The 23,156-nt window shown below is 36.2% G+C and overlaps 1 protein-coding gene across 2 annotated transcripts in view; it reads left to right on the top strand.

Moving 5' to 3' along the window:
- The window catches only part of SGTB (small glutamine rich tetratricopeptide repeat co-chaperone beta), a 31,753-nt gene extending 9,669 nt beyond the window's left edge, over positions 1–22,084 (top strand). The window contains exons 2-11 of one of the 2 annotated variants that reach the window (XM_034441011.2): positions 1,573–1,694; positions 5,219–5,322; positions 6,728–6,797; positions 9,481–9,580; positions 11,355–11,459; positions 15,037–15,175; positions 15,273–15,335; positions 15,921–15,958; positions 17,992–18,075; positions 19,904–22,084. In XM_034441011.2, coding sequence (XP_034296902.1) covers positions 1,595–1,694; positions 5,219–5,322; positions 6,728–6,797; positions 9,481–9,580; positions 11,355–11,459; positions 15,037–15,175; positions 15,273–15,335; positions 15,921–15,958; positions 17,992–18,075; positions 19,904–20,015 — 915 coding nt within the window. In that variant the 5' untranslated portion in view covers positions 1,573–1,594 and the 3' untranslated portion in view covers positions 20,016–22,084. Of the gene's footprint in view, positions 1–1,572; positions 1,695–5,218; positions 5,323–6,727; positions 6,798–9,480; positions 9,581–11,354; positions 11,460–15,036; positions 15,176–15,272; positions 15,336–15,920; positions 15,959–17,970; positions 18,076–19,903 lie in introns of both variants that reach the window. The other variant, XM_034441010.2, reaches the window with a different exon arrangement.
- Positions 22,085–23,156: the final 1,072 nt, after the last annotated feature.

The following is a 23,156-nucleotide window of genomic DNA, read 5'->3' as shown; positions in this document are numbered from 1 at the left end:
ATGCACTTACTACAGCATTTTTAAAGGGCAATTTATTTATTTATTTTTTAAAAAGCATGCAAGTACAATGCAAACAGTTTGTGGTTCATTGTCTCTGCCAGTGGTGGGATTCAGCCACTTCGCACCACTTCGGGAGAACCGGTTGTTAACTTTCTGAGCAGTTTGGCAAACTGGTTGTTGGAAGAAATCATTAGGGCAGAGAACCAGTTGTTAAATTACTTGAATCCCACCACTGATCTCTGCCCATATTGCACACAAGAAGTAGGTAGAATCAATTACTCATCTTCTTTTACATTGTTAAGTTTAATACAACATTGAGCCAAAACTATTTTTCCCATTTTAGGATCAATCCCTGGTCACTAAGCTATCTTCTGTGTTGTTTGTTGATAATGTTTCTCATGCAACACACAATGTTGCAAAGCTTTGTTATTTAGCAGATTCTGGCAGGGGATCCATAGTGGAAAATCACACTGATTGTTGTATAGTTATGGTTTATTTACTGCTCCTTTACTATTTTATTTGCTGTCTAAAGGCCATAATACAGTTGAATTGAATACATTTGTGTTTGCTTCTTCAGATGAAAACATTGCATGCTGGAGGGCAGGTTCAGCCAAATCAGTTTATGCACAGATTGGATCTAGCTTCTTCAGCCCACAGATGGCAGGAATGTCAAAGGCAGGTTCAGCTGTGGATTAAGAGAATGTTATGAAACTTCAAACAAACAGCAGTTTGTTAATTTATAAACAGAATCCCAGGATGAAAGAAGACTATATGCCCGTTATGGCGAACCTATGGCATGCGTGCCACAAGTGGCACACGGAGCCATATCAGTGGGCATGCGAACTCAGCTCTGGCGCGCATGTGCGTGCCGGCCAGCTGATTTTTGGGCCTTCTTGGCCCACCAGAAGTAGGGAAACAAGCTGTTTCCTGCCTGGGTGGGTGGGGAAGGCCCATTTTTTTGCTTTCCCCAGGCTCCAGAGCCTCTCTAGTAACCTGGGGAGAGCAAAAAACGGCCTCCCCCCTCCCGGAGGCCCTCCGGAGGCCGGAAACTGGGCCCACTGTGCCATCGCATGCCAAAAGTGGGGGAGAGGGCAGGGCGGTATCACAAGCACATACACGGGGGGGGGGGGGCAAATATAATTATGGGTGTGGGCACACATGCACGTGACCCCCCAGCTTCCCCCGCTTTTGGCACGCGATGGCAAAAAGGTTAGCCATCCCTGCTATATGCTTTAGATTCCATTTCTTATTCTAACTATTGAAGATGGAGAAACGGGAAATAAAATTGGTTAATCAAATTGGTGATTTAAGCAATATTTTTCATTACATTTTTCTTTGAATTATTATTTGTATTCTATTAATAGATTAATAAGAGTAAAATAATATCTAAAAAGTTCTTGTCCTTCTTGAAGAACTGAGTCCATGATATTTAAAATTGACTGAAAGCTTTTCCTCAAGAAAGAGATTCTCAGTTAAAAATCTAATTCAGAATACAACTCCTCATTGTCCATTTCTTCAGTGCAATAGACGTTAAATTCATTAACAGAAAATTGTCCTGTTTTTATGATTCAGGAAAGCTGCATTAAATTTGAGAATGTCTTCAGTGAAGCACCTCGTTTATGCTATCATCCATTTCCTGAGAGAACAGAGTCAGATGGATACTTTCACATCAGATGAACAAGAAAGCTTGGAAGGTGTGTAGAGATGGGGCAACTTGGTATTTAAATGAAATATTGCTGTTAAGTGTTAATGCTTTATTTATTGTATTTCATAAACCTATTTTAAAACTGAAGAACTTTAGAGTCCCTTAGACATTTACCTCAGTCATTCTTAAAAAAGTAAAAGGGTGAATCAGAAAGATCGTTCAACACAGTCAGTTTTCTCTTTCAGTGCATAGTCATAGAGGAAAGTTTGGTATTCCAGAATGTGCACCCAGTTCACATGGACAATTATTGTGGCAGGCAAGAATTCACAAACCTAGAGTAGATTTCATGTGTAGGATTTATTTAGTAACTAGTAAGGTTAGCTTTCTATTTAATAAAGGGAAAGATACATTATTTCTTGCAGTATGTTAAAACCAATCTTGATTGTAAGTTCCAGAGTTAACCACCAGTATGCGGATAGCTTGTGATGATAAAAGATTTATCTATCAGTTGCTTTAATACCTTGGATTTTCCATGTCCCAGGGAATTATAATAATTACATAAAAACATCCATGCAGTTTCCTTGACGGTAATATTGAAATCTTTTACCTTTATTTTCTTCAGAGCTATTTTTTCACTTCCCAGACTATTTATTTATTTATAAAATTTATTGGCCACCCCATCTTACCACGGGGTAACTAGTCTGTGGTCCTAGAATGTTGCAACAAGTACTTTCTGAACCCTGTTTAATTTTTGAGACCAGCTTGATGCTACCATCTCCTGCTTAGCAGAGATTGCAAGCTTATGGATTGCATCCATTTTGATTAAATTATGCTCATTTAATTATAAAACAATTTTAATCATTAAAAGAGTTTTTTCTATCAAGTTCAACTCCTGCTGAATATATGGACAGCATGATCATGATGCTGCTAGCTATAGGCTAACAATTGTGCTGATTTGTTAAATATATTTTTTTCTACCATATGTTAAGTTATTCTTGCTAGCCAGGCTGTAGGTATTTGGGAATGTAGGCATATGATTAAGATTGTGAAGCTTATGTCTGAACAAATTTTGTTTACTGTTAAGTCTAAATAATTGAATCTAATTTTAGAATATTCAAATGAAATTACATTTAGAGGTATTGTTAGTTGAAGCAACGAGTGTACTTTGAAAGCTTTTGAGATTTTCTCTATTTTATATCAATAAAATGTTGATACTTTTTAAGGAAAATATTTAATTAGGAAAGTCTGCTTTGATGTTTTTTAAAAATAATTTAAAAAGGTATTATAAAACACTTCTTCCAAATCAAATGGGTAAAAACATTTCACTCATTAGTGATTAAGAGGAGTAAAATTCTAAGCCATTATCATAACAGAGATTTACTGAATACCTTTTAGAAGTTACGCAACCTCACTTTTTAATTTAATTTTTATTTGTAAACATAACTTCAATGCAGTAATTGAAAGTATTGTAGTTTCCTGCAATATATCCCAAAATCAGTTTGGACTAAAGCTGCTCTAATCTGGATTTACATATGTAAAGCCACTGTAGTAAATCTCCCCACTTCCCCAGAAAGGAGGCTTATCTAGGATCAAATCATTTACATCTCTCCATTACCAGGAAAAAAACTGACTTCCTAGAAGTCCCCAATTTTATGCTAATTGAAATATTTCTGAAATATTTGTATTTTGCACAATTTTAGATTCTGTCTGAGTAGGCTTGGTATTTGTTGTCTTTTTGTCTCATCATTAAGGGATATTTGGCTGGCATCGTTACTTGAGTGTCAGTTGAGATGGGAGTTGATTTTGCCGACTACTGGGGCAAGGGAAATACATTGGTGGAGGCAGCATTATCAATCCAACACTAAATGTGGAATGAAGCTTTATACCATTAGAACAATGGTATAAATAAATAAAATAATGCCCTTTGCTACACCTCATGTTTGAGACATACAAAATTCTACATAAATTGTTTCAAATTTCTAGGATAAGTTTAACGTCATGTTTAAATCTTATTAAAGATAGAATATATCATATATTGATTCAGGCTTTCATGAACAATCAAATGGTGATGATCTTCTGACCTAACAGGCCACAGCCCAATTTTTTTTGGTACCCTGACCATTTGCCAGCAGCAATGGCTGCCATCTTCTGAGGCAAAGAAACAAAGTTGCTTCTCCTTTATATTGAAACCATTATGGATTGAAGTGGAAAGCTTCTGGAGAAAATCAATTTAAACATGATCTACAAACCTACAAGAAAAAAAATCAAAAAAATTATTTGATTCACAAAGGATGGCAGAAATCCACTTTCATCATCAGAATATATCATATATTGTATGGCTTCAGAAAGATATATCATGGAATTATAAAACGTATTATTAACACTAAAACAATAAGAAAGAGATTGTTCATTAGGATAACTTGTTAAATCAGTAGTAACTGAACATGATGTTATAAAATTCCATTTAAAGGCACACAAAAACTAGCAATCATGTCAGATCATCATGCACAACTGCTTAGAGAAATGTTTGAGATTTATACTGTAAATACTTTATACTATATTTATTGTATAAATCTCAAACAATTTTGAGAGACTCTGAAGATTAACAAAGACCATATTGGCAAGTCAAGGGCAATGCTTTATTAATTGTTTTCCTCATTATTGGTCTAGATTTATTGACCGACACTCTTCTTGGATTTCTTGCAGATTCATATCTTTCTGAACTTAATTTAGGTACTGCCCAGCTCCAAGCTGACTCTAAATAGCTCACAATATAATAATAATAATGATGATGATGATGGTGATGATGATGTGATTATTTGAACCACAACACGCCAGATATCATAGTTGTCGAGGGCCGAAGCGTACAGTTTATTGATATCACTGTATCAGGAGACGCCAGAGTCAAAGAAAAAGAACTGGAAAAAATCACGAAATATCGCAACCTGGCCATCGAAACTACACGGCTATGGATGAAACATGTAACAGTGATACCCATTGTCATCAGGGCACTTGGCACCATCTCCAAGAATTTTACAAAATACATCAAGAAATTACAGCTTCCTGCAGTAACAACAGCGGAACTGCAAAAAACTCTGCTAATTGGAATATCATACATTATAAGAAGATACTTGGTCAATACCTAGGATGCTGGCAGCAACCGGTATCAACCATCAGTGCCAGTCAATAATATTTGTGATACAAATATGTTCAGTTGACTGAGTTTCATGTTTAATGAATAAAAGAGATAATAATAATAATTTAAAAAAACCAAAAACACAATACAAAACAAAACAAGATGGGATCTGGTTGCTCTGCATAGAAACATAAAGAAAAAAGATATATCTAACAAGGGTTCCATCCATTTTACATTCCAATCTTATTCCAATTTACAGTCATCAGAGTATTGAGATATATGATAGCTGTGCATTATGGAAGTTAAATTGCCTTCAGAATATCAGAGTCAAAAACCCAGGTTATTGGTTTTTGGGTTTAAGACCAGATAACAATTATGGTATGAAATTTATGATGATAAAATCACATTATTTAAAAAAATAATTTATTTCTCTCTAGTGGCAATTCAGTGTTTGGAGACAGTTTTCAAAATTAATTTAGAGGATACCCGTCTTGCAGTACCTTCACGTTTGATAGAAATATTTACAGATTCCTGTCATAAGGTACACGTAAATGAATTTTTGTATTATTGTATCTATATAGAAATTCAAACATTTTAACAGGGTACACTTTTCTATAGAGAATTCTAGCTCCAGTTTGCTACCAAAGAATTGTAAGAATGGCCTTTCTTATAGGTGATGCCTTATTTATGAAAAGTTACGATACTTTTGTTAGTCTGGCCCAAAGGTTTTCACTAGCTTATAGATTTTATTTCCATCCCTTTTTTGCAAGTTCTGATTTGATTTTGATTTCATATAGATCAAGAACTATTGTACATTTGTAGATAGAATAGCTTAATTAGAAATGTACATTTCATGTAGAAATGTAAATAAATGTTTATAATTTAGTTTTGTATACTTTCATACAAAATACCTTGTATACCTTCAGACATCTTAGTTGCACACTGCTGATTAATATTTAAACTAGCTTTAGTTTGCATATAGTTTATAGTTGCATTTAGTTGCATATAATGCATATAGTTGCATTTAGTTTGCATATTTCCTGCGTCCAGATCTGAATATATATATATATATTCTTTTTTCATAGGTCTATATGTGCATTACTGTTCTAGCCAGGATTTTTCCTACGTAAATCAAGATGTTTATATAGCCATAGTTAAGTGACATCCCAAATCATCTTGATTTACATCTTGATTTACGTAGGAAAAACCCTGGCTAGAACAGTAATGCACATATAGACCTACGAAAAAAGAACAAAATAAATATTTGACCGTTATAGGGAGGAGTCATAAAATGAGGGTGTGGCTAACTGGTGAAGGCAAATAAGCCCGAAATAGATCTATTTTAGTCTCCCTTAAGTCTTACAACAGACAGCATAATGCTGCTTATATGTCTGATAAAGCCTAGAAAATATTGATTTGTGATGTCACTTAACTATGGCTATATAAACATCTTGATTTACGTAGGAAAAACCCTGGTTAGAACAGTAATGCAATAATGTGTGTGTGTGTGTGAGAGAGAGGGGGGGGGGAGGGAGGGAGAGAGGGAGAGAGAGAATGAGAAATATTTCAAGAGAAGGCAATCAGATCCATTTCTTCTACATACCGAAGTAAGAAATTGACATACTCAGAGCTATTGAATATGGTGAAATCCAGCATAAATTGGTGCATTGCTTATCCTACTGCTTGTGTTCAAAATTAATATAGTAAATGGAACTCAAGATTGAAAGAGCGGACTTGAGTACTCCCAGATTACTATTTTGGATAGTGTCTCTGCTCTGACATACTGTGCACTAAAAAGGAAATTACTTTATAGCATTGATTTCTTCCTGATATTGATATTTATTGCAGAATAGGGCCCTTGTGGCTTGTTTAAGATCAGTGATATAAATGACCCTAAATAAAGGGTTAGAGAAAATAATATTTGTCTTTCTTTAAAATACCCATAGAATGAGATTCTGCCTCTCTCAGATTCTTTGCCAGAGGACCTTGAAAAAGCTGATCAGCTCAAGGATGAAGGTAGGAAACAGAAAAGGAATTGAAGAAAAGAATCCTTTCCACCATTTATTTATTTATTTATTTATTTATTGATTGATTGATTGATTGATTGATTGATTGATTGATTGATTCATTCATTCATTCATTCATTCATTCATTCAATTTATATACCGCCCTTCTCCTAGTAGACTCAGGGCGGTGCACAGCCAAAACTAAAATACATAACAATACAAAATTTAAAATTAATTAAAAGAATTATATACTTTGGCCCGAATTAAAACAGTGCGAATTAAAACCCATTAACAAATTAAAACTAAACAATTAATAACCATTTAAAAACTAAAAAACTAAAAAAGGGATAATGTAGTTTAATAATTGATAATGTAGTTTAATAATTGATAATGTAGTTTATTTTTTGGTCATGATGATAGATAAGCTCATGAATGAATTACAGATGTTCAGACTATTGGTGTTTAATAGATGATCTTGTATGGAATGAACAGTGTGTTTCAAGTATAATGTGTCCTGGCTGCTGTGGAAGAATTTAAAAAAACACAAGAACATAAAATGTACAGCAAATCAGTATAAATGCTTCTTTGGACTTAGGACTGGAAAGGTATATTGCATTTAAATCACATATCACATCAGCATAGTATGCCTTCCTTAATTTTGGTCTAGTGTATAGACTAATATAAGACTTTCTGCTTTGCAGCCTATGGTTGTATTAACCTATCCCCAAAAATACAACATGTCCCGAAAATAAAGCCAAGCCTGATTTTTGGGGTGGGTGTAAATATACGTCCTCCCCTGAAAATAAGCCCTAGTGAAGGGGTGAAGGGGTGGACGTGGCCAGCACAGAAGACAGCCCTTCCCTTCCCCCATCATCTCAGGGCGTCTCAGTCCCTTAATGGGATCAGCTGAAGCACTCCGGCTGCCATTCAATCAACAGCTGATTCACGGGTACTGCTCAGGTGCCCGCCTCCAGCAAGCACGTCCACTTTTGCTGCCAATTGCTGCTGTAAAAAAAGCCGGAGGCCAAGCGACACACCCCACACTCCTCGCCCTCCTTAACTAACAGTGACAGTCACAGCAGGCAATTCCGTTCACAGGACAGGAAAGGAAGGCATGGAAATCCAGAGCCTTGGTGGCACAGCAGATTAATGTGCTGTTAATTAGCACCAGCTGCCTGCAATTACTGCAAGTTCAAATCTCAACCGGCTGAAGGTTGACTCAGCCTTCCATCCTTTCAAGGTAGGTAAAATGAGGACCCGGATAGTGGGGGCAATAAGCTGACTTTGTATAAAAAAAGAACACCGCTTGGGGGGGCCAAAAGCCCTACTAAGCAGGTATATACAAAAATATGAAGGCTATTACTTAACGCATTGTAAGTCCCCCTGAGTCTCCGGAGAAGGGCGGCATATAAATCTAACCAATAAATAATAAACAATAAATAAATACACCTGGGACATTGGAAGAAGCCCTGCGAGGAGACACCGCTGCTGATGTTCAGAAAATCTCCTGCACATTTCCTGCACATCGGCAGCTCCTTCAAGGTCTTCAAGGATGTCCCAGGTGTATGGATTTCCATGCCTTCCTTTAGGGAGGCATGGAGGTCACTTCACACCTGCATATTCACATTGAAGGCTCGGAAGGCTCGGAATGGGATGTTTTTGCAAACTGCTTGAAAATGGGGAGGGGGGATTTTGCCTCTTATCCTTTCACAGTCTGTGCTGAGCTTCAGAACAAGGTGAAAGGCAGGAAAATCCCCATTTTCAAGCTGTTCGCAAAAAAAAAATACCCCATTCCGAGCCTTCAGCATATTGCAGGATTGCAACATTGAAGGCTCCGAATTGGGGGGGGGGTCAAAAGAAAATAAGACCCTGTCTTATTTTCGGGAAAACATGGTAAAAATCCTTAGAGTTTCTTGTTTCATGAATCAAGCCTTTATTTGCATCTCCTATCATTGTCAGCTTCATTTTAGTAACATCATTTCTTTCCTTTCAGATCATAATATACTGTACATTCAGTGTGACTCCCATACAAAAGAATGCGAGCTCATAAGTGGTTTAGTAGAATGCAAACAGTAGCTATTTTTGTTGCTACTCCAATTAGCAACTCCCTGCTCAATGCAGTAATATAAATTAAAGCATTTCTGACAGATGGCTATCCATCTTCTGCCTCAGTGCTTCATTCAAAGACAATCCATTTCTTAGTTCATTGGTAATTGGTTCCACTTTTAAAGTATTCTTTATAGTTCTATAACTATAACTTAAATCTGTTATTTTTTCTGTGACTTAAATCTATTATTTTTGTCCTGTGTAATTATGTGTAATTATTATTATCAACTTAAGCTAAAGGATATCCAAAATTGCCGTCATTCATGACATGGCATCTGGACACAAATCTTTTGATTTCAGTTATGATACTCTAGCTAGGTGTTGGAACTGTAATGGATCACTAATTTCAGCTAGTTTTTCAAGGAATGTGCCATCTTGTGTCAACTGAAATTACAGGAGACAAATTTTAATAGTCCCAGTTTATATAACATTGCTCAAAATAATTTGCTTCCAAAACAATATTTATGAAGGGCAACCGAGTTGTTTTTTACGGGGTATATTTTATAGCACCCGTAAGGCTATTGTTCAAAACAGCAATCCATCATTTCAATTATTCATGGCCATTTTATTATGATGATTTATTTTAGGTAATAATCACATGAAAGAAGACAATTGTGCAGCTGCTGTGGATTGTTACACCAGGGCTATAGAATTAGATTCAAATAATGCGGTCTATTACTGCAACAGGTAAAGTTCATATAAAGCATGCGGATATTTATTTCTGAATTACATTTATACTTTTTTCAGTATACGCCACTGTTCTGCAGAATACTATGCCAGACGTTTGTTAATTTCACTGCTGTATTTATTGTCCTTCCTTAATTAGGCTCAGTTATCAACTACCTTTTTATTTGAAATTTAAGGCCGGGTGGAGATAAATGGGACTTCTTTTGAAAAAACGTTAGTAGAATTAGATGGGCAAGTCTTTGTTTAGTTTTAGGAATGTGCAGCTCTTCAGTTCTGAAGCAGAACAAATACTTTGGAAGACATGTGTGCATTCTTTAAAAAGCTGTTTCTTTTCCCGTCCTTGCATAGCATATGCATATCCCAGGAAAAGATATTTTTGAGTTAAGGAGAAATTGAACAGTTAGCAACATGATATGACTCTCAACAAGAGCTGACTCTCTTGCATGGTTTCTGTCTGTCTGGTAAAATCAGGCAGAGGTGGTTGTTTCAGGTTGTATCCATTTAAATCAGTGTTTCTCAACCTCAGCAATTATAAGATATGTAGACTTCAACTTCCAGAATTCTGCAGCCAGTATGCTGTCTGGGGAATTCTAGAATTCTACACATGTTGAAATTATTGAATTTGAGAAGCACTGCATTCAACCATATCATCTGTCCGGACCTAAGAATTGTGCCTTCTCTGACACAGCACCTGCCCCCTGGGAATAGCCTTCTGCTGTTGTTCTAGAAGTTTTTAAAAACCTGGTAGTTCTCCCAGGCCTGGGGTGGGGTGGCTTTTAACTTCTGTCAGGTGTGTATTTATAATATATGGAGGTTGTCTTGTCTGGATACAGACTTTCCTCTGTTTACTTATTTGTTTATGTTTCCATGGAGTAAATTGTCCAGAGTCATTCTGAAGTCATGTGGCATTTATATTAATAAACAAACTCTAGAGTAGTGTTTCCTAAAGTGTGGTCTGAGGAGCCCTGGGAGTCCCAAAGGACCCTTCAGAGATCCAAGAAATCAAAATTATTTGCCAGATATTGAAAATACTTGCAAAAATTTAAAACAAGATCATTCTTCTCATTATTAATTTTATTTAGTTAAGAATGTAGGGCTTTTCATGAAAAATATTTATGTTAATATTTAATTGGTATAATATTATTTTAACATGATTCAATAAATAACTATTCTATAAATGATAAGTTCTAATTTTTAATATGATATATGTGTGTGTGTGTGTGGTGAAATCCAATTTTTTTTACTACTGGTTCTGTGGGTGTGGCTTGGTGGGCGTGGTGTGGCTTGGTGGGTGTGGCAGGGGAAGGATACTGCAAAATCCCCAATCCCTCCCCACTTCTGGGGGAAGGATATTGCAAAATCTCTATTCCTATCCCACTTTGGGGCCAGCCAGAGGTGGCATTTGCTGGTTCTCCAAACTACTCAAAATTTCCGCTAGTGGTTCTCCAGAACCTGTCAGAACCTAAAACCTTTGGGATCCTCCATAATTTTTAAAAGTGGGAAGGGGTCTGAGAGCAAAAAAGTATAAGAAATGCTGCTCTAAAGGTATTCTTAATTTTATGAAGAATGTGTTTCTTGACAAAAATGCAAACGTGGCTGGTTTTTTTCCTTCAATATTCTTTTTACTCAAAAAAACATGTAATTGGTGGGTGGAAAAACAATCTACAGCCTTTTTTTTCAACGCAAGACAACATAATTAATAGTTGGTGGTCAGATGGAGATCATTTTGTTGACTTTTATATTTTTTGAGCTTCACTCTTTTTTCACACCGTAGAGCTGCTGCTCAAAGTAAACTGAACAATCACAGTGAAGCAATAAAAGACTGTGAGAGAGCAATTGCAATAGATCCAAAATACAGCAAAGCATATGGAAGAATGGGGTAAGCAAATTAACTTGTTATATCTCACATTTCTGGACCACCCATCTGCTTCAAAGAGGGACTTATTCTATTTTTTGTTACATTCCCTTAGACCATGTACTGGTGCTGTGAAAGATTAAAAACAGTCATGGAGCAAGAGTGCCATTAATTCGTTCTTTGACACTCATTCATTTATTTCCACCTCCATATTTTTCTTTCTCTAGCACTCTTGTTCCTTCTTTCTTTCCCTTCTCTCCTTTGTTCTCTCTTGTTCTCCACACTTTCTAATCTCTGTAGTATTCTTCTTCCTCTCTTCCTCTCCATATCCTTTTCTATTTTCTCACAAAAGGAGGAATATGAACCTCCTCCTAGTAGTCTGAACTATTTTCTCTAAGAGGGAAAAGCTCTAGATATTTAAAATATTTACAAACATCTCAAATTAGTATATCTTTTTACTTTACTACCAAGAAGCTAAGAGATTAATTTGAATTCATTAATCTGAATAATCCTGGCAACTAGATGGGGAAGAAATGGAGGTAGTGACAGATTTTGTTTTCCTGGGCTCCATGATCACCTCAGATGGGGACTGCAGCCAAGAAATTAAAAGACGCTTGATCCTGGGGAGGAAAGCTATGGCAAATCTAGACAGCATACTGAAAAGCAGGGACATCACCCCGCCAACAAAAGTGTGTATAGTCAACGCTATTGTTTTCCTAGTTGCAATGTATGGCTGTGAAAGTTGGACCATAAGAAAGGCTGAGTGCCAAAAAATTGAGGCCTTTGAACTATGGTGCTGAAGAAGACTCCTGTGAATCCCTTGGACTGCAAGGCGAACAAACAAGTCAGTCCTAGAGGAGATCAACCCTGACTGCTCTTTAGAAGGCCAGATCCTGAAGATGAAACTCAAATACTTTGGCCACCTAATGAGAAGGAAGGACTCGCTGGAGAAGAGCCTAATGCTGGGAAAGATTGAGGGCAAAAGAAGGGGTGATAGAGAACGAAGTGGCTGGATGGAATCACTGAAGCAATAGGCGTGAGCTTAAATGGACGCCAGAGGATGGTAGAGGTCAGGAAGGTCTGGAGGAACGTTGTCCTTGGAGTCGCGATGGGTTGGACACGACTTCGCAACTAACAACAAAAACAAAATCTGAATATGTTGGATAACATCTGAATAAGAAGATGTTGGATAACCATTTGTCTGAAGTGGTGTAGGGTTTCCTGCCTGGGCAGGGTGTTGGACTACAAGACCTCCAAGATCCCTTCCAACTCTGCTATTCTGTTCTGTTCTATTCTATTCTATTCTATTCTATTCTATTCTATTCTATTCTATTCTATTCTATTCTATTCTATTCTATTCTATTCTATTCTATTCTATTCTAATAATAATAATTTAATCAATTTAATTAAACTAAGCTATTCAAATTAATACCCCCAAAATGAAAGGGCTGTCTGGGTTACTGCATGATTTCATTCTGATATGCTTCATGATTTTAATTCAATTCAAAACCAAAGCAATTAATTTTGAGGTTCTACCTCTTGTGTTTATGAAACCTGCAGTGTCCCAGACGATTTTATATATGTTCATCAATGGACTTTTAAATCATTTTTTAACTTTCAATTTATTCTCCCATCCTGTAACTGAAAAATAAGCAAAAGCCAGATCAAGAAAGTTTTCTTTACGTGAAAGATTTTTCTTTCTTTCTTTCTTTCTTTCTTTCTTTCTTTCTTTCTTTCTTTCTTTCTTTCTTTCTTTCTTTCTTTCTTTCTTTCTTTCTTTCCTTTCTTTCTTTCTTTCTTTCTTTTCTTCCTTCTTTCCTTCCTTGTTAAAGGCCCATTGAGAACTTTCAAGGACATAGGGTAATAAGTATTTTTAAACTCCATGATAATATTTGGTGGGTTATATAACATGGTTTCAAAAAAATGTAAGTACTTTAATGAATGGCCTGTTTTCAGTTGACTCATCATGACCCTCTCTGTTGACCCTCAATAATTTCAAGATAAGCAAGATTTGAGCTTCTTAAAAGTAAAATTTGATCCCAACATGTAGGAAATTATCTTTGGTTCTAGAACCCGACCATTGTTTTGTGCAACTAATCTATAAGCTACCAAAAGTTATCTTGCAAACAGAAAAAATTTACATTCTTTTTGAAACACTATTTACCATTTACTATTTGAGAAGTTTACTAAGTGAGAAGTTAGTGTAATATGCATGTAACCCAGGGGTGAAATCCTCTGCTGGTTGCCACCAGTTTGCTGCAAGTGTGGTGCGTGCCAATCATGCACATGCGCAGTGCATGCTGGATACATGCTGCGCACGCATGCGCAATCTGCACCAAACGCGGGCTTTTGAATTTGCTGCTTTTTTTTTCTTTTTTCTTTTAACTTTTTAAAGCATTTTTAACTACCGGACTGGTAGAACTGGTAGTAAAAAAATGCTTAAAAAGTAAAATAAAAAAAAAAAAGTTCCAAAGATCAGGTGAGCGATGCCTGATTGTCGGAACTTTTTTTTTACTTTTTAAAGCAGATGTTTACTACCAGTTCGATGAACCGGTAGCATATTTTACTCTTGGTTCTAGTGAACCGGCCCGAAACGGTAGCATTTCACCCCTGATGTAACCGTATGGTAAGCCCAATTCTCATGGTATCCTACTACACAGAATTGAAATTATATACCACTCCCTATTTTCTGAATGTATGCAAATTGTAATAAAATTCTCCTTAAACGTGGTGTGATACTGTTAGCTACACATATACTACATTATATGATTACAAATGTATATATATGGTCCATGCTTTTAAAGGGACCTTAGTCGCAGACTTTGCATACAAAACTGTGAGGTACAAAGAATCAGAACTATTAGTGTAGGTTGCAGCATAAACGATTTATTTACTATATACAGCCTATAGCTATAGCCTATACACAATCAGGTCAACCAACGATCAGCACTAAATTTGCACCATAAGTGTCAAAGGAAGTCAAGGAAGGGCTAGACTTGGATCACTTGTGGCAATGCAAGGACTTTAAACTGATGATGTGCTTTATTCTGCCCCCACCCGCAGCTCTGCCTACTCTTCTCCTACAAAAACACCTCAGCAATTATACAGGTAGTTGGGATGAGGGGCAGAGGGAAGCTTGTATGAAACTGCAGTAGAGAGTTACTACTAGACACTGTAGATTAGTGTTTTTCAACCTGTGGGTCGCAACCCCTTTGGGGGTCGAACGACCCTTTCATAGGGGTCGTCTAAGACCATCGGAAAACACATATTTTCAATGGTTTTAGGAATAATTTTATGGTTGGGAGTCACCACAACATGAGGAACTGTATTAAAGGATCGCGGCATTAGGAAGGTTGAGAACCACTGCTGCAGATAAACTGAGCAATAAAGTAACAAATATAAATATTCAGTGAATGCGGTTTTAAAATAAAGCTATAGAGCCAGGGAAATATTAACATTTTATTACTTTGAGGCATACTTTTAATGGATTTGAGCCCATTCTTTTCCCTACAATTTAAACTATATTTTTAAAGAATAGATTTTAAAAAATAGAAATATTTATTCAGATTGTCCTCATATTGGCTCCCTTTGTTCTTATTAGATTGGCTCTGACTTCAATGAATAAATATCAAGAGGCAATTAACAGTTACCAAAAGGCACTGGATCTTGATCCAGAAAATGATTCTTACAAATCAAACCTGAAAATAGCTGAACAGAAATCAAGAGACATGTCCAGTCCTGTAAGTTAGCTTTCAAACCATTTATAATAATACATTGTTTAAGTATTTTAGTTATCCAGTGCTTCTTTACTTACAGCTGTCATGTATTTATTTTCAGATTGGAACTGGTCTGAGTTTTGATATGGCAAGTTTGATAAACAATCCTGCCTTCATTAGCATGGTAAGTGAACTTAAAAAATATTTTTGCTGTTCCTGGGTTCCACTGTTTCTTATATTGGCTAACTGTTCCTTACTTTTCTTGACATAATATTTTCATTCATTGTTAAGATGATGATGCCATTGATTAAAATTAAATCCTTTCTTTCACCTTATTCAAAGCACCCTGTAACTGGAATGCAAAATACAAAAACTCAACAATCAAACCGATACAATTAAAATAAATGGAGACAATACAATTTTCTTAACACCAGGACAATTAAAATTGCTTGAACAGCTAAAAGTCTGATGAAAAAGAGTGTTTTTGATATTTTGCTAAAAACTGGGAGTTTGGTCCCATACTTGGAAAGATTCGAATAGCTGAGCTTTTGACAGTTGGAGCAGCTTCAAAAGAACCACATATTACTTATATAAGACTCATAATAGGCCAGTACTGAGATACCATAGTCATTTGATGTTAAGGTTAATTAAATCCCAACAAAGTTTGACTTGAAAATGCAAGTTTTCATTACTCAATACTACTGGCTAACGAAACTATCCTCCCTAATTATTGGCTTCCTTATGGCTGAAATTATTTCATCTGTTTCAGGCAGCAAGTTTAATGCAGAATCCTCAAGTCCAGCAACTGTAAGTATCAACACAGGCCACCTGTGTTGTCATAGAGATGACAAAGCAAGCATAACATAGAGGATTAGGGTGAGCACACATCACTTTCAGGAAACACACCTAGTGCTGAAATTTCACTGAACAATTTTCTTTCTAGTAATGATTTTTCCATTTGTTAGGGTAGGATGAAGAAGAGATTATAGGTCTGCTTTTGAGCTCAAGAAGAAAATCTGGCAGTAGAATCTGTTCTTTGATGGGTTCAAAGAAAATTCATATGAGTTTCTGAAATTCAAATCCTAATAAAATGAGTACATGCGTGTTATGTGACTTGATTTCTATTCCACCACTTTTAGATTCTAGGTGACTCATAATAGAGTACAAAATATAAAGCTTGTAAGTAGTTTTGAGAGGTAGCCAAAGGGAGCATCAGTGACTATTGAGCAGAATTTGCTGCTCAAAAAATTGTCACTCTGGCGCATCAACTAAAGTTGAGTAAAGATTATCCTGACTAAACCTCCATCTGCTGTTCGGGATGTGTCAGTAGTTTTGAATGTTACTGGGAGGTCCAATAGAGCAAGAAACACTGCACTCTACCTATCTGGGTAATGATCAGGATGTTTTGATCACATGCCCAGGTTAAAATCCACTTCATCCAGTACTCACTCTAGCAAAATCCTCATCACATTCTCAGCCTTTATGTAGAAAGGGTCAATTAAAAGCCGAGTGATATTTGCTCAGTCAAAGAATCACTTCTTCAAAGTGACTGGTCCCTTCCTTTAAAGAAGTATTTTCCATCTCTCAAATCCAGTTGCCTGTTTGTTCCTTGTCTGCTTATATAAGTCCAGGAAGAAAAAGCTCCAAAAGATTCCACAGGTTTAAAACAGTTCTAGAGAGCCTTAGAAGCCATTGCATCAGCTATGTCATTGAATTTTGCCTTTAATTATGTGTGTCCAACTTGCAAATTCAAGTGATTTTTATCTCCAAAACTTCCCAGCCTGAAGTTTTTTTCCATCTATCATTCCCTAACAGCATGTCAGTCCATCTAAACAGAACTGTGAGATGCACAGACATAAGTAGGGCACAGACAGAACTATTTCATCACCTTAACCAGCAAAGTAAATCTTTAACATTGTAAGCCACTTAGAGGTATAATGGGTGGCTTACATTACATATTAAATTTGAGAGAGAGAGAGAGAGAGAGAGGGAGGGAGGGAGGGAGAGAGAGAGAGAGAGAGAGAGAGAGAGAGAGAGAGAGAGAGAGAGAGAGAGAGAGAGAGAGAGAGAGAGAGAGAGAGATGATAGGCAGGCAGGCAGACAGTGTAGATCCAAACCTAGGCTCATTCAAGTGTTCAGTCATATTTATTCATTTTTTACTATCTGGAACAGGGGTGTCAAACTCGTGTTGTCACGGTGTCATCGTGTGATATATCGCGGCTTTTTCCCCTTTGCTATACCAGGCGCTGCCGTGGCCAATGCATGACGCATCCGGCCCATGGGCTACGAGTTTGACACCTCTGATCTAGAATCTGTAAAATCTACATTTAATTTCCTTGAGCTGTTCCTTAAACCATGAGCACCTTTGGATCAGCAACCAGAGGGAGGTGATGGAAGGGCGGGGAGGGAAATTTTACACAACAGTCTTGTTCACTGTCTATTCCAGAGATTAACTAAGTAAAGAGCCAAACTACTCACCAGATTTGTAGGGAAATCTTTAAAAGCCTCTTGAAAACCACTTCTACCATAAGACATCTGAGGTGGATCATCATAACTGGTCCCCCCCGTCGTCGTCCCCCCCCGCCCGGTTTCTGCAGAGATCACAAGTGATAGCAACTTTCATGGTAAACAGGCAACTGTACTTTTAAAAAACCTCACATTATTCTTATTTGGATTTATGTGAGTGGAAATTGTTTGCATTAATATATCTCATTCTCAGTGTAAATAGGCTTTACATTTACTTGTAGTCTCTTAAAGAAAAAGAGTATAAATGACAGTTAATAACAATGGATTTGAAAATCTGTATTTCTCTCTATCAGTGTCATATCTGTTCCCTTTAGAATGTCAGGAATGATGACAAATGCTATTGGTGGTCCTGCTGCAGGTGTTGGCGGTCTCACTGATCTCTCAAGCCTAATTCATGCGTGAGTATATGGTTTAATCCATTTAGTTAGTTCAGTTTAGTTAGTTAGTTTAGTCAATTTAATTAATCCAGGGGTGTCAAACTCGATTTGAGGGCCAGATCAGGGTTGTGTTTGACTTCAGGGGCCGGGGTGGACGTGATCCTCCTGAGCTCCGTTTTCACTGGCAGAGTGAAAGGACGGGCTGGTCCTTTGCTGTTCCCAGACCGGTCCCGCGGGCCAGATCTAAGCACCACACGGGCCAGATCCGGCCCACGGGCCTTGAGTTTGACACCCCCGAGTTAATCCATTTGAGAAAAGGTTAAGCTTTAAGAAGTTTAAGATGTTGTATAGATATTTCTGGCTATCAAAATGACTAAAAATACTGGAAATAATTTAATGAAGGATTTGTAATTACAGTAAATAAAAGTAGTATGGTATTTGTTTTACTTTGTTTTGTTTATATCTTTGAGTTGGTCTTGTCTCCTGGCAACTGCCTGGACAAGTCCCTGAAGTTTTCTTGGCAATATTTCAGAAGTGGTTGCAATTGCCGAGAGTAAGTGACTGGCCCAGCTGGATTCATGCCCTTGGATCCAAAGTTGAAAAGAGCTGCTTTAGTTTGGGTGTTAACTTGTGCTTATTGTATATATGTTGCATCATCATCATCATCTTAAATAAGCCATTCTTTTTCATCAACTTGCACAGTGCCATTTCTGTAGTGCAGTGTTTCTCAACCTTGGAAGCTTGAAGATGGGTGGACTACAACTTCAACTCCTTCAATTCTGGGAGTTGAAGTCCACCCCTCTTCAAGCTACCAAGGTTGAGAAACACTGCTGTAGTGGGTGCTAACTCCCAGAATGAAAACCTCTTTTTGGTTTTTACTTTTTACTTTTTCACCTTATTGTCCCTAATGCCCATTCCATTAGTTCACTGCTTTGATAATTCATTTGATACAGTATATTGTTGCAAATACTACCTGTAGTAAAAACATATTAGACTTCCTGAAATTTTTTTAGCAATTCTTACCAAGACTGAATTCACATACTGCTCTTGTTTTAGCCCCATGACTAGTTTGCTGTCACACATATCAAATGTGGCTGAGTTTAGATACGAATTAAGCCAAAGCCAACCAAAACACATTATGGCTTAATGTAGTGTAAATCTTGTAGATTTTTTTTACAAACTATAATGTATGTTGACATATAACACACAAATAAAAATTAATCTTTGTTGTTTTTATCGGTTTTATAATTCTTAACACAGTAATCCTCTTTAAATGACAGTAACTTAGCAACCATTTATAGTTATGATGGACCCCCCCCCTCCCCAGAAAGTAGTTATGGTCTGGTTCTGGCAGCTGACCCCTCCTTCAGACACATGACATTTCAGATGCATTCCAAATGGCCCACATTTACAGCCATTTTCAGCATCCCAAAGTCATGTGACTAATTTATGTTTTTGACAAAAATCAGCATTTATTTCAACTTTTCAGCAAAACACCCTACAACAAATAATGGGTTTGCTTAACAACTGTGGATTCACTTAATTACCATGACTATAATAACGGTGGCTGCTAAAAAGGTAAAATAAAGTTGGTCATGTGTTGACCTGCTTTACGGCCATCACAATTTATGACCATAATGGGCAGGCTTCATTAGTGTCATAAGTCAAGGACTACCTGTACATCCTTAAGTTAACATTAAGTTAGACAGAATTTCCAAATGCTTATGTATTTTTCTCTTAGGGTAAACAATAACTTCTTTTTGAATAATATTTCATTCATCTTTGAGTATTACATGATAATGACAGTCTTTATTTGATCTTTGTTTTAAAAAACACACATCTTGTACAGGGGACAGCAATTTGCCCAGCAGATCCAGCAGCAAAATCCAGAGCTCATAGAGCAACTGAGAAACCATGTTCGAAGCAGATCCTTCAGTGGTAGCACTGAAGAGCATTCTTGATTCAAGAAACATCAGTTAAAATATTGTTTCACTAATTCCAAAAGGCATATTGTAGCTTGTAGCAAATATCACCATTGTAATTCTTCTCAGACATGAGATAGAAAATTCTTTGTGTGTATTCCTTATTGTCTGTTGGAAACAGATCATTGCACACAGATTTGAACATATCATGTATGTTTAGTGATGCCTTTGTACATGGATTATAATTAGAACTGTTGACTTATTACAATCTCTGTGTCAGGGGAGCATCTTTATATTAATAAGCAACAGCATGTGGATTTTTCATTCTCTTTTGAGAGAATGGATTTTGCAGCATACTGTGCACTGAAAAACAGCTGGTGCATGTCAGAAGAATAGAAGATGGGCTATCACTCCTGTATAAAGGTTATGTATAAATTATATTCGATAAAGTTGTTTCTTGCCCTCCAATACAAGGCTGTGGGGTACATATACAATTATGCATGTCTAATTGGCAATAAACATAAAAGGGTTCACTTTTGACAAAGTATGGTTGATTATTGGAATTGTTGAAAGAAAAGACAGCCTGTTTGAATTGCTTTAGGATAAGATAATATGGCAAGAGAAAGAAAAGCTATGAGTGAACAGATGGATAGGTGTGGTTATAGAAAGTGGACCAGAGATATTAAGCTGCATTTATAATGTAAGAGGGCAGCCAAATCAGTTTGTTGAGTGATTGCTATTGATTAACTGCTAAGTTTGAAAAGAGGATATAGCAAAATGCTTGCTCTTCTGTATTGTTTTACAAAAAGGATTAACATCCAAATCTTCTATACTATGGGGACGGGAGAAGACGATTGTGAATTCCATCTTTAGGAAATAAGCAGTGGAGTCTTCACATAACTTGTGTTCAGTGGTTAGTAGAAGGATGAAGTTAGAATGGATGTCCAGAAGTGGTACATAAAGGAATGTTAAAGAGAAAGCTCCAGAGAATATAGAATGGGGAGAATCTGCATATGGAAAACCTAAAGACCTTTCTTATGAAATGATACCATGTTCTATATTAATATAATTTTATACGTATGGTATCAACTGTATTTGTCATCTATCTGCTTGCACCCTTGAAGGGTGACTGTACGTTACAAATCCATTTAAGAATTTGAAATGGCATACTTAGGTACATTGTTTAAAACATTTGACTACTATATAAAAAACTGCGTTCATCGCAGTTTTATCCCTCTAGTATGAATCTGATTTCACCACCACCGCTATTTTTCCTTGTTTCTTTCCTCCCTCCATTTTTAAAAAATGCGGAACAGAATTACTTATATCATTTCTACAGGAATAGAGCAGTTCATTCAGGAGAAAGCTTTCAGTGCCACAGTATAATGTTATATTTAGAAAACTCTTCGGGGAAGATATTCTGGAATATTGAGTGGGTGGAAGAACATTGACAACCTTCTGCTCCAAACAACAGTTTGTTAAACATTTATTATGAATAGATGTGGAGCCACTGAACTATCTTGAGTTTTCCACAAAAGTTCCTCCCACCTGTATTTTAACAAGTTCTGTTGCCACTAGAACAAATTAAACTAATTGCATTAAGTGTATACTCTAAAAGTGGGAGGAACTGCTAACAAATAATAATTTAGAATAAGTTTGTAAATAATTAACAAGTGTTAATAATTAACTCTAAAAACTGTTCTAAATTATACTATGTGTAATGTTCTGAAATCATTTGGTAAATTTACTCCAATGCTAACTTAAAAATTGCTACTATAGTGCTTACTGTTGCTAGTTTTAATTCTAAAATGAAGATTCCATGTTTTTCTTAGCTGCCCTACCCGTTCTATAAGCATGTGTTAAAATGTCCTGTATATCCTGATTCATTGTATTTCAAATCCAAAAAGTTAGGTGCTTAATACAGCACTAGCACTTTCATATTCACAGTGGAGTATTTGCCAAATGAATACATGTTTCAGAAAGTAACATTTAAATAATTATTCACATTCCACTCTAGTTACTTATCTCAATTTTTCAAGGACGGATAATGGATCAGTCCTCTGTTATTTGGAATAAGTTTAATAAAATAAATATGCCGTTTTCATACAGTATTGTCTGTGGTGTTTTCTTTTCATTCTTTATTTCAGGAAAAAGTCAATTCTCATGTCTCAAGCTATTTTAAACCAGGGATATTTGTAGAGGTAACTGTATTTCTAAAGTTTTTACACTTATAGCTACATATTCTATTTAGAAATTTAGCCATTGCTATTAAGTGACAGACTTCTTATTAAGTTTAATATAACTTGTTTCCTAAATAAAGATTGCCATTCTGAGTAAAAAAAAAATCCCATTTCATGTTAAGCTTTCATAAATGCCAACGATTGTGATAAGTAATAAAAATCACTATAGAAAACAGTATTAGTAATCTGATATAATTCAATTTTCTTATTATTTCTATAATAATGTTATCTTTATACCCTTTATTTGGTCTACAAATCTGAATATTTAATTATCAAACTCCCCTGTTTAGTGAATCACTAGATGTAGTCAAGGAGATGTGTTAAGGTAATGATTTAATAGCTGAACAGCTGCTGTAAGGCTGTAATACTGAAATGATGATGCAATGAGAATGAGTCAGCAGGGTTATTCAACTGTTATCACTTTAAGAGGCTGTTTTATAAGAAAGGCCCTATTAGGCATCTCTCTCTCTGTATGCTTCTATGCTGTAGTTGATGATTGATTGCCTGACTTTGCCTAGTACATGTATGTATATATTCCCTTGTAGATAAACCACTATTTGAAATAGTGACACTGTGCACACTGACAAGATGCCTTATTAACTCATATTGCTTCAGTCAGGCAAATCCACCATATAACGTACAGATTGAGATGATCCATATCAAAAATAACTGGAGTGAGAAGAAAAGGAATCTGCCCAATTGGAATCCAGCACTCTCCATCAGTTGCAACCATCTTGGAAATATACAATAATGCCTTTTCCAAAAGAATCATAGTAATGTGGTCCAGCAAAGAATCTTGTAGCAATTTGAATTCATGGTAATCTCAAATTCTGTGTCCTGTGTTAAAATACTTTCAGAAGCACAAAGTGGTTATCATTAGTTGTAGGTGTAGCCATACAAATTCTTTAATAAAAGAGATCTAAGGAAATATATAGGAAGT

The sequence above is a fragment of the Pantherophis guttatus genome, chromosome 2 (assembly GCF_059756535.1).
Source record: "Pantherophis guttatus breed Tessera chromosome 2, ASM5975653v1, whole genome shotgun sequence".
Lineage (NCBI taxonomy): Eukaryota > Metazoa > Chordata > Lepidosauria > Squamata > Colubridae > Pantherophis > Pantherophis guttatus.
This window is presented reverse-complemented; position numbering and strand designations above follow the sequence as displayed.